Below are 13,158 nucleotides of genomic sequence, written 5' to 3'. Positions count from 1 at the left end.
AAAAAACAAATACATTTTGGGAATCTTCTCTCCATTCCTATTGTGTTGCATTCAGTTGGGGTGATTCTGCGTTTGACTGCCATTTCTTGTAAACACAAAGGCGAATCGTGCATAAGCGAATTCGGTTCATGTTATATACGATATCGTTCCCCTATTTATAAATCGTGTATGATCGAATTCGTGTAGTGTAAACATGTTATACGAGGACTGACTTTACATGCAAAAAATGTAATTTCGTTATAAAAATTAAATTAATAAAAAAATTAAGTAACTCACAGTAATTACTGAATGAAAAAATCAGTTATCATCCTTCATTTTTATTATTATATCCTCCGAGTGAGTCCATGGACTTATTCGGAGGATACAATATTATGGACTACTGAGGTAATCAAATGAAACTCACAGCAAACAGTGACTTTCTTTTTTCCCAGTTTCTCATATCACATTTCATTTTTCTTTTATGCTTAAAATCTTGCTCTTTTAACTCACTCACACTGCATTTTATAACAAGGGGAGAAAAAGCAATTTCCCCTTTTTCTATTTCTTTAAATATTGGGAAGGTGAAGATTTCACTTCAGAGTCATAATATTACTTAGTATTCTCCAACCATTTTGAAATGAGTAAAAAGTCAGTTATGATACAGTTGCTTTACAAGAGAAATCTATTTTGTGTGATTATAAATAATTTATGACAGGATACATTTTTCTGAAGTATTAAGGATGTCTGTTCATGTTTGCCAGTCAGTGACTTTGCAAGTCATTGTTAATTAGCAATGAAAATATTCCAGCCTATCAGTTCTTATGTGACACTTAACACATACATTTCACATGTTTATTATTGTATTATATAAAATTAAGGAAATGTACATTAAGAACGGTTGGGTTATTTTAGCTTTTATTACATAATACTTGAGGGGTCAAAGACATCATTACAAAGTGTTACAGGAAAGGGAAGTTAAGAAACACATTACATAATTTCTTTACAGCAAGTACTGTTCTGAGAGCATTAGTAGAGGCATATGATGCAAGAAAGCAAGCTTATACACCTAAAAAAAAAAAAAAACCTCCCACTTCATCCATCCATTCAATCCAAAAGTTTGTCTAATTCAGCCTTGAATTTAAGTTGTCAACTTCCACAACGACGGAAATTTTGTAGTACAAAGACTGCCAAAATCACATTCAAAAATAAAAAATACAGGGGAAACTAATCCATGTATTGAAATTTAAAAGGAAAAAAAAAAAAAAAAAAAAAAACACACTGTTAGCTTTATTGTTTAACAAGATTGTTATTTGTTTTACAGCACACTAGCATTTATTACACCAGTGTATTATGCCTATAACATCTCTTAACAAGGAGTTAAACATTATCCATTAATCCAACAAGATTTACTATAAAGATTATTTAAATAATCTTTCCAATAACTAAGTAAATTCCAGCAGGGAGTTGTGTAACCAATTCTTTTTTTTTTTTTTTTTTTGGCATGTTAGAATTTAAAATAACAAACTATTAGTTACGGTTTGTAATATTTTAAGATATTTTGATTAATAATCTTACTCCAGAAATCTTCTTAGCACTAATGGCGATATCACTAACTCCAACTGTTATATTTTGCTGATTACAAGAATGGCTAGCTATATGCCACCTCAAAACATCAATTCCAAGTGCTGAATTCACATTGTTCTTTACCTACAGAGCAAAAAACAAAATAATAAATAAAAAATAGCAGTTGCCTTATTTATCACATTTAAAGAAAAATAAAAGACAAGTTCAAGCATATGACAGATGATGTCCTTTCTAATCATCTTTCTTTCAACAAAGATGGGATACACTTACACAGGAGTGAAAGAATATTTGCTGATGCCATTGAAGCAGTATTAGGTGGGTTGGGAAAACTGCTAGCATGGGGAAGATACACAGACTGATAGCAGCTGCAGTCAGAGATGTAAGTGTTTCTTGCACTGCTACTGGGCCTTGCAGCAGCCCGGAAAGTAAGGTGTCAAGGATTTCAAGGCCTGCTGGGGAAGGGGGGTGGTCTCATGGAACATGCAAATACATTGGCTGTGTCAGAGTTATTAAGAGTAGAAAGAGGTGCAAATATACTTGCATATACAGTAATACTAAGAGTTCAGCAAACAAACTGGATGAATTTGAAGTATTAATTAAGTCATCAAATGCAGGCATTGTAGAGATATTGGTGACATGATGCCATTCTGGCATAAGGGATTCAGAATTCGAATATGGGGAATATGATGGGTACAGATAGGACAGGAGTGGAAAATGTTATGCACTTAGTTAAGAAGCATGTAGAATCTAAGGAAGTGCACCCAGTTGATGGAGGTAGCCAGTGTAATACGGAGTTAGTTTGGTATGCCATAAGCACTGGGAAGACAAAAATTAAAGTAGGAGTGTGTTAGAGATCAATTGTCTTTGATGAGCATAATGAAGAACTATACAGACAAATAGAGTTGTCCAGTAAATCAAAATGTCTAATAATGGGGACTTTAATTCTTCACATACCAACTGCAAGTTGTGAGTTGGTCACTCAAACAGCAGCAAGACTTTTCTGGAATTATAGGATAACTGTTTTCTATACCAGTAAACTGGGAATTAATATAGAGCAATAATCAAGTCCTATTGGGGAAGGGATACTGGGAACTAGTGATGGTATAGACGTAGAAGTGACAGGTGTATACACAAGAAAACACTTGTGAGCTGTTCAATAAATTAGATTGCAGTATAATTGATGTTTGTTTGTTATGTTTGTCATTAGGTTTTTAGGAGCATTAGCAACTAAGGCCATATTGCTCAGGGGATATGTGGTGGTCATTCCCTGACCTTTCCGCATTCTCCATATTTAGTAGTCGTCGTTGTTGTTATTTGGTTTTTAGGAGCATTAGCAACAAAGGACATATTGCTCCGGGATATGCGGTGGTCATTCCATGACCTTTCCGCATCCTCCGTATTTGGTGGTGACGGGCTCGAACCCCGGTCTAATCAAGAAGCGTGTGCTATGCACAGCTGCTCCTTCCCACCTGGCTACGGAGGTGCCAACATTTGGTAGTCATGGGCTTGAACCTCGGTCTAATCAAGAAGCATGTGCTACATACTGCTGCCCCTGCCCACCTGGCTACGGAGGCACCAGTATAATTGATGATGAATCTTAGAATCTAGTAACACAACGCCATAACTATGACAATGCAAAAAAGTCAGTTGCAAAATCAATGGACTTGATGTTTTTAAATTTTTTTTTCTTTGATGCTGTATGAAATTTGGGATATCTGCCATAATACTGTTTATTAGCCTGAGCTGTTGGTATAGACCAGGGGTGGCCAACTTAATTTGTGATGCGATCTACTTTTTTTCTTCAAAATGTGCTGCGATCTACCATCTCAAGAATTTCATTGCCATGGTTAAAAAAGTTAATCGACACATGTTGAAAAATGTTGTTTATAAATTTTAAAATTAAATACAATTCAGAATTCTTATTTTAAATTCATACATATTTAAATTTTTAATTTATGTGAAGTTTGTGTCTTAATGTCATCTACCAAGCTTTCAAAATCAGGGATATACTGTGATAAGGCCAACTGTAAAGGATCTTCTGTAAAGTCCATAAGAGTAGAGCGATTCTTCGTCTTTGTTTGTTTCAAATACAAAAAGGCCGATTCATATAAATATGTGGAACCAAAACAGGAATTTAAAAGTTCACTACATTTTTAGAAGTCTTTTTCTGATGACCTGGCTTTTAGGAAGATATCATTTCGCAACGTAATAATTTCTCCAAGTGTGCATATTTGTGCATAGATTTCGAACGTTATTCTTAAAATTTCACATTAAAATTAAAATGTCTTAATAATATCTTGCTACAATTTAGAGGGAGTAGTCTCTGGCACTAATCTGTTATGTTATCTGCAAATAATAATGTTTGCATATGCTCATAGATGGCAGTAATTTTGGGGCAGGTGAAGATGTTCATCCTTGTCTATCTGCCTTCCACTTCTCTTTCTTTCAGTGACAAAGACAGTTGTAGTATGAGTATGTGTATAGTTTATCAGGGTATCTATTGCATACTGTTTGTTATGTTTGTGTTTTGCTTAGCATTGTATTGTTGAAGTCTTTAAGCAGCAGCAAAGAAAGTGTCTGAATCATCCTGCAATTTCTGTTAGGTATGTGGATGATTTACAAAAAAAATTTGAGAAGAAGAAAATCTATAGCTTTACTAAACACGCACATTCTTTGTATTTTGGTTGCAATATTGGTGATCAGGACAAAACCAAGTTTTGTCCTGATCACCAATATTGTGACCTACACCACAAATATGAGGACGTGGCTAACTGGAAAAATGAAATGACTTTCGCTGTTTCCAATGGTGTGGCAAGAACTGCATAGAAGTTGCTATTTCTGCATGGCAAAAATATCAGGAATGTTTAGATAAAGCAAGCACAGTATCAAATATACTAACATATAATTTGAAAAAAGGACTGTTCCACATAATGAAGACCTGCTGATACCAGATCTAGTAAAATCATGGAATAAAGGAAGCAGTGATGAATATAGCAAGGATTCTTGTGTTGCAAACTCTAGAAAATTATAACACACCAAACTTAATTAAGCAAGAAGAGTGAAATGCCTTGGTTCATGATTTAAACTTATTTAAAGAACAAGCAGAACTCCTTGGTTCTAGGTTGCAAAAGTGGAAGTTACTTGAAGCAGGAACTGAAATTATGGTATACTGAAAATATCACCAAGTGGTTTCAAAATATTTCATTATGGAAGGCAGTATGCATTTCTGTAAAGACATTAGCAGTTTTCTGAATGAACTGGGCATTGAACACAAATCTAAGGAATGACACATATTTATTGATGTTTCAAAATAAAGTTTAAAAGTGGTTTTGCTGCACAGTGGAAATACATTCCTATCAGTTCCTCTACTTTTTGCTGTTAGCTTGAAAGAAATATGTGAAAGTATGCCCATGTTCTTTAATGCAATAAAATACCATGACTTGGCTTGGAATGTTTATAGTGATCTTATGGTAAATGGATTACTTATTGGTCTATATGGAGGTTTAAAAAAAATACCACTGTCTTCTACACTTGTGCGGCAGTAGTCATCATAGCAAAAACATTATATTGTGCAGTAGTGGGAAAAAAGAAAACACTTCCTATATTCCTAAATTCAATATAGGAAGTATTTTCTGCTAAGGGAGTTGTTTCCCAATTCAAAGGTTGCAAAACTAACAGAAGAAAATTTCATTGTGCCTCAAATAAAGAAACTCCTCAAAGATTAGATATTTGAAGCAAAGCTACAGCATACTGAACTATGCAGCTTGGCAAATGTTTAAAGCAGTTTGTGAATGGATTTCTTGGAAGAAGCAAAGAAGATAATTATGAATCTCCAGTTTAACTTAATGTTGTAAAGATATGAGCAATCTTATAAAGATATGTGGACTCTCAACTGTCTTTGAAAATTCAGTCTTCATTCCCATTTCAGGACTTTTCCTCAAAATTTGGAAGGTGTCAGTGATGAGGAAGGGGAATGTTTTCATCTGGACATATCCACTGGAAAAATAGTGCCAAGGTCACTGGAATACTGCCATGAGGGGAGATTACTGTTGGTTTCTTAACAGGGAAAGCAAAATGAACTGTAAGAAAAATTCTCTGACTGTCAAACATTTCTAAGGAAATAAAATGTGTAGTGCATTTTATTTCCATTATTATCATTTTATTATCATTATGTATAGTACATATAATGATATGTTGATTAGAGTATATGAACAAGACTAATTTTTAAGATAACATATGTATTATTGTACGATATTTGAAATTAGTAATTATTCAAGTTACTTAAATTTCAGTATGTATTTCCATTGAGACACGATAGAGATGTGATTTTGGTATTTTTGAAACCCAAGGATCAATTTCCTTTAGAATGCAACATTTACTCCAGAGGTACAAAAAAAAAATTTTTTTTTTTTTTTTTTTTTTTTGTTGTTGGCCAGTTAATTAATATATACAATAAAGATAAGTGGGAAAATTATGTATGCCATTATAAATGCTAAATTCAATAAATTGTTTCAAGTTAATTGCTTTGTTTACATTTTATTTGTTTTCTTGGATTACATAGTTTTGAAAAGTTTTGCATTCTGGAACTATTTTTTGTTGGAGAAAGTGATAGAAAAAGAAAAGCTAATAAAAATATATAGCATTATTATGTGTAATTTGTAATGTAATTATTATGTGTAGCATTATTATGAGACAGCCCGACAAAACAAATGGCCCTCAGTACCCAGCAGCTTTCACTCCTCCTCTTACGGCAGTTTCAGATCAGAGTGGAAGCAGACGATGCTAAGAATCTCTGGGTACAACCAGGCTGCCATGCACGGAAACTGAACTTGGCCTGTTATAATGTAAGATCACTCATCGGTGAAGACAGGATATTAGAGCTGGAAAAGGAATTAGAAAATGTGAATTGGAATATCATCTGTTTGGCTGAAACAAGAAGAAGAAATGAATCACTTATAAGTTTATCAAGTGGAAATCTGCTGTACACCAATGGAAACAGTGAAAGGAGTGAAGGTCGGGTTGTGTTTCTGGTCCATAAAGATTTTAAAAATAACATTTTGGAATTCAAAAGTACATCACCAAGGGTGTCAAGACTAATACTCAAGATTTCTAAGAGATACAAGCTAAAGGTTATAATGATTTATGCACCAACATCGAGCCATGATGATGAAGAGGTTGAAGAAATGTACACCGAAATTGAGTCTTCTATATGAGCAAAAAACCCATTACACTATTATTATTGAGGACTTCGATGCTAAGGTTGGAAAAAGAGAAAACAGCACAGAAAGGGGAACTATAGGAAATTTTGGAATTGGTGAAAGAAATGAAAGAGGTGAAAGACTTGTGGAATTTGCAGAATCTCAAGGACTGTCAATAATGAACACTTTTTTCAAGAAAAGGGTGAACAGAAAGTGGACATGGAAGAGTCCAAATGGATTAACAACTAATGAAATCGACTTCATCCTCACTAACAGAAGAAATATTGTGAATGATGTTACTGTCCTGAATAAGGTAAATGTTGGAAGTGATCACAGAATGGTAAGATGTACACTTGATATAGATGTAGGAAAGGAAAGGAAAAAACTGACTCGAGTAAATAATACAAAGGTCTCTGAGATAACAGAAGAGGAGAAAAAGCAGTATGTACTGGAACTTAAGAACAAGTTTCAGCTTCCACAGACTGCTCAGGACCAAGATATCGACGAGGAACATTACAACTTTCTGGAAGTGATAAAGCCCAAGAAACCTATAGGTAAAAAGAAATCCAAAGAAGAAAAAATTAGTCAAGAAACACTTGTCATGATGAATCGAACACGACAAATGAAGAGCAAGAAAAACACTGACAGTGAGAAAATTGAGTATACTGAGTTATGCAAAGGCATTAAAAACTCAGAGAGGACATAAGAAGATTTAACACAAGAAAAGTAGAACAAGCATTAAGGGAAAACAAAGGATTTAAATCAGCAGCCATGAGCAGTAATACAGAAAGAAAAATGATACTGAAACTGAAGAATAGTGATGGTGTACTTATAAACAGCAGAGAAGGCATAATTCAAATAGCAGAAGACTACTATAGAGAATTATACAAGGAGCGAGGGAATGATACCAGCAGTGGGGAACATGGATTGCAAAGTAGCAACACATACGACATACCCGATATTCTTCCTGATGAGGTAGAACATGCATTGAAGAAAATGAAGAATCAGAAAGTCCCGGGGGCAGATGAAGTTACTGGTAGAGTTGTTAAAATTGGGAGGAAGAGACATAACACAAAAACTGGCAAGACTGTTCACAAAGTGCATTAGAAAAGGTGTGACGCCTAAGTAGTGGAATAATGCAATCATAGTTTTGCTGCATAAGAAAGGAGATAAATCAGAAATTGGAAATTAAAGACCAATTAGCTTGTTATCCCACATTACTAAGAGACAAGGGTCATTACTAACAGATTAGAAAGAATACTAGATGAGAATCATCCGAAAGAGCAAGCTGGCTTTAGGACAGGATTCTCAACTATGGATCACCTTCACATAATATCACAGCTAATGGAGAAAGCAAATGAATATAAAACACCATTACGCCTGGCATTTGTGGATTATGAAAAGGCATAGATACCCCGTATATTATGATTTTGAAGAAAATATATGAGGGTGCTACCTCCTTTATTAGACTAGACAAAGACAGTAGGAAATTTAAAATTGAGAAAGGAGTTCAACAAGGAGACACAATATCTCCGAAGCTGTTTACTGCTGCCCTTGAGGAAGCTTTCAGAAGATTAGATTGGTCGCAGAAAGGAGTCAATGTGAACAGAGAGTACCTAAATAATTAAATTTGCAGATGACATTGTGGTCATAAGACACGATCCCAAAGAATTAGAGGAAAATCTTAATCAGTTATGCACAGTTAGTAAGGATTTTGGACTAAAGATGAATATGGCTAAAACAAAAGTAATGATGAACAAGTATGCCACGGAAAGGGAAATAATGATTGAAGGAGCAGTAATTGAAAAGGTGGAGTCATATACTTATCTGGGACAAGTTATTAGCTGTAATAATGATAAATGGCTGGAAGTCAAGAGAAGAATAAATTTTGGATGGATAGCATTCAGGAAATATAGTCACATACTGAAGAGCAATATCCCAGTTTGTCTGAAACGTAAAATAATGAACCAATGTATACTCCCCACCATGACTTATGGAAGTGAAACTTGGGCACTCACCAAAAGAATGGAAGAGAAGCTGAGAACTACACAGTGAAGAATGGAACGAATTATATTGGGAATCAGACTGTTAGATAAGAGAAACACATGGATTAAGCAGCAAACTCAAGTAAAGGACATTCTTATCAAAGCTAAAGAACTAAAATGGTCTTGGGCAGGACACAGCTCGAAGACATGATGACAGATGGACTAAGAAAATAACAGAATGGTACCCAAGAGAAGCTAGAAGAAAACCTGGAAGACAAAGGCGGAGATGGATAGATGAAATTCATGAGTTTGTGGGTGGTAAATGGATGGCCAGTGCTCAAAACAGAAGGAACTGGAAAGTTGCTGGAGAGGCCTTCATCCTGCAGTGGATTGAAAATGGCTGATGATGATTATTATGTGTAAAAAGACCAAAGTGATTAATTAATGCTATTTTTTAAAGTTAGCACTGAAATTAAAAGATAAATCTTTATAAATGAAATATGAACAATATGTATAACAGATGAGTTTACTTACTCTTAATTTATTTGGATGTCATACAAGCAGATACTCTGTTTGTATGACATCCAAATCAATGTGTTTCCACTTTTTACAATATATATATATATATATAGTAGAGCGTTGATAATCCCCAAACTAATTGGGACCAGGGGTGGTACAGATGTCCAAATTTCTTTGGATGTTTGAACTTTTTAGAAATACTGTTCTGGAAACTAAAAAAAAAAAAAAAAAGTGGTTGTTGTTATTTGGTTTTTAGGAGCATTAGCAATTAAGCCAAATTGCTCCAGGGATATGCGGTGGTCATTCCCTGGCCTTTCTGCATCCTCCGTATTTGGTGGCCACGGGCTCAAACCCCGGTCTAATCAAGAAGCATGTGCTACGCACTGCTGTTCCTGCCCACCTGGCTATGGAGGCGGCTAAAAAAAAAAAAAGTTTAGTAAGTTTAAAAATAAAAATACTGGATTTAAAATTTGAGGGCCATCTAATTTTTGTTAAAATCCAGCACATTTTCACACAACAAAGGTCTAGTTTTGGGTTCTCCTAAATTTCGTTTCTGTGTGAACCACAAATAAATGGCATCTTTGAGGGGCGGGTCATTAGCTGTTCTCATAGTTTTTCTTTTTTTTTTTGCACCATCTGAATCAAGTTTCAATGTGAACTTTAAAATTTTTTCCTTGTTTTTAATGTCTGTAATGATTGACTTACATATATATATATATTACAGAGAAGGGTAACAAGATTGGCGAGGGGAATGAAGGGATCCTCTTACCAAGAGAGGCTTAAGTTGTGCAAATTGCAGCGGCTGGAGACTAGGCACTGTGCGGTGATCTGATTGAGGTGTATAAGGCCTTGAATGGGTTGAGCACGCTGAATTCTGATGGGATTCTTCCACTTGTTCAGATTACGAACCTAAGGGGGCATAAATTCAAACTGAGGAAAGACAGCTACAGAACAGATGTGCAGAAATTTGTCTTTAGCCAGTGGGTGGTTAATTGCTGGAACAAACTTCCATCTGTTGTGGAAGTTGATAGGTTAAATAAATTTAATAGAATCAAAATTCAATTCGCAAACATTATCATAATAACCAGTGTTTACTGTAATTCTTTTATGGCACTAGCATAAAATAATAAATACTGGCTCATTCAGATTACTGACGTTCAAATTTTCAATGCTTTTTTTTTTTGGTATCTTCTTGACACTTTACATTGTGAATATATTTCACACACTTAATGTTCATAGTAATATGCAATCACCTACATGCCAAGTACCAAATTTTCGTAATGTGTATTATGTACTTGTAGATATCGTAGTAAAATATGAAAAATGAGAATTATTTTATTAGACATTTTTTATTGTAATATGTTGAACAAAAATGTAAGGTTAAGTAAAGTTTATTGAAGTTACACTATTTTTCCGTTTTACAAATAAAGAATGAATCCAGAGTTCATTATTTTTTTTTGCCATATTTTTTCAGATAAAATTATATCGTAGCCTTTAGTTATGTCTTTAACTTCGTGCTTAAACTTTGCTGCATGATCAGGAAGAGGGTTGTTCATACAAAACTATTCAAGTGCTTGGTCAATTTTCTCATGGGTTTCCTTTAATTTTCAAATCATTATCCTTTGGTGATTCCATCATCATTTTTGGTTTCCTCATCTATGGATAGTTGGTCTGATTCTGCTAGCTCCTCATTTGTAATTGGTTTTCCATTTGATTCAAGCAACTGTGCAATGCCCCACATCATCAACTTCATGGAATCCAGCTTCTTTTGCAAGACTTACAATTTCATTTTGTAACCCAGTCACATTGCATTCTTCATATTCATACAAACAGCATCAGGGTATAACTTTTTCCATGAGCTATTCATTAATCTACACAAAATTTCTTTCCAGGCTTCAATCATTTTTATGCTGTGTACAATATTAAAACTTTTCCAAAAATCCTCCAGGTTATTTTCATTGCTTGTATCGGTTTCAGAAATTAATCCTGGTAACTGGGGACTCGGATAGTGAATACTCAGATATGGAGGGAACCCCCCCATCTATGGATAGTTGGTCTGATTCTGCTAGCTCCTCATTTGTAATTGGTTTTCCACTTGATTCAAGCAACTGTGCAATGCCCCCCATCATCAACTTCATGGAATCCAGCTTCTTTTGCAAGACTTACAATTTCATTTTGTAACAGTCACATTGCATTCTTCATATTCATACAAACAGCATCAGGGTATAGCTTTTTCCATGAGCTATTCATTAATCTACACAAAATTTCTTTCCAAGCTTCAATCATTTTTATGCTGTGTACAATATTAAAACTTTTCCAAAAATCCTCCAGGTTATTTTCATTGCTTGTATGGTTTCAGAAATTAATCCTTGTAACTGGGGACTCGGATAATGAATACTCAGATATGGAGGAACCCCCTCCACATCTGAGTATTATGGTCCATTTCCCTCAACATGGATTGTTGAGAAGCTTTCCATCCTGCAGTGGATTGATAATGGCTGCAGTTTTTATCCTACTGTTCAATTAGCATTAGTAGAGGCATATGATGCAAGAAAGCAAGCTTATACAGCATCAGCCAAAAAAAAATTAAAAAAAAAAAAAGAAAAAAAAAAGCCATCCCATCCCACTTATTCATTCGCTCCAAATGTGTGTCTAGTTTTGCCTTCAATTTATTTAAGCTGACAACTTCAACAATGTCATATGGAAGTTTGTTCTGGCAATCAACCACCCACTGGCTAAAGACAAATTTCTGCACATCTATTCTACAACTGTCTTTCCTCAATTTGAATTTTTGTCCCCTTACACGATTAATCTGGACAAGAGGAAGAATTCTGTCAGCATTGAGAATTCTCAAACCACTCAAAGCCTTATATACCTCAATCAGATCACCTTGCAGGTTCCTAGTCTCCAGACACTGCAATTTGCAGAACTTACGCCTTTCTTCGTAAGAGCAACCCTTTGTTCCATTCACCAAACTCGTTGCCTTTCTCTGCACTCGTTCCAGCAGTTCTACATCCATCAGAGCTGTATACAGTGCTCAAGGTGTGGCTTGACCACTGCCTTATATAAGGGGCAGTGGTCAAGGGGATAATCGCCTCCTAATCCCTGCTAGAAAAATTTTTGTATATCATTGCAAGGCACCACATGTGCTACTTTTGCAGTTTATCTGCACTGCTCAGAAAACTTCATATCTGACTGCACAATTACCCCCAGGTCCTTTTCATTCTTTACTAGCCTGAGTGTAGTACCACACAATTGATATGTTACTCTGGAGTTACTGCTACCCATAGGCAGTTCTTTACATTTGTCAACGTTACACTTCAGTTGCCACCTCTCAGCCCATCTGCTCAAATTTTCTAGATCCTGTTGCTGTAGCGTACTGTCATTAGTGGCATTAACAACCTTGCCAACCTTCATATTGTTTCCAAACTTGGACATTAAGCCTGATATACTTTCATCAATATCATTAATAAATACAGAAAACAATAATGGACCCAACACCGAAACCCTGGTGGACTCTACTAATAACATTACAAACTAATAACCACAAACAGCAGTATCCATTGATTACCACTCTCTGTCTTATCCCACTCAACCATCCCTTTATCCACAGCAGCAATTTGCCCCTAATACCATACTGCTCCAATTTGTACAGTAGTGTTCCATATGCAACAGTATCAAAAGCTTTCCTAAAATCCAAGTATATGATATATTTTATGCATTCAGTTCGTTTGTGACCACATCATAGTATCCAGTCAAACTGGTCAGACAAGACTTCCCCTTAACAAAGCTATGCTGCATCTGAACTATAACTGCAGTCTTGTCTAGATGATCCTGCAATGCTTCTTTAACCAATGCTTCCATTAATTTCCCCAGAATAGAAGTTAAACTAA

At 35.1% G+C, this 13,158-nt stretch overlaps 1 protein-coding gene across 1 annotated transcript in view; it reads right to left on the bottom strand.

The window, feature by feature from the left end:
- Positions 1–13,158, bottom strand: part of IleRS-m (Isoleucyl-tRNA synthetase, mitochondrial) — a 403,472-nt gene that overhangs the window by 48,666 nt on the left and 341,648 nt on the right. Inside the window, exon 17 of the mRNA XM_090378489.1 lies at positions 1,555–1,686. Within this exon, the coding sequence (XP_090234615.1) occupies positions 1,555–1,686 (132 nt within the window). The remainder of the gene's footprint in view (positions 1–1,554; positions 1,687–13,158) is intronic.

This window comes from Mastigoproctus giganteus, chromosome 7 (genome assembly GCF_048544385.1).
Source record: "Mastigoproctus giganteus isolate SK-2022 chromosome 7, ASM4854438v1, whole genome shotgun sequence".
NCBI classification, from domain to species: Eukaryota; Metazoa; Arthropoda; class Arachnida; order Uropygi; family Thelyphonidae; genus Mastigoproctus; species Mastigoproctus giganteus.
The sequence above is the reverse complement of the archived record's forward strand: the minus strand, read 5'-3'. Positions and strand labels throughout refer to the sequence as shown.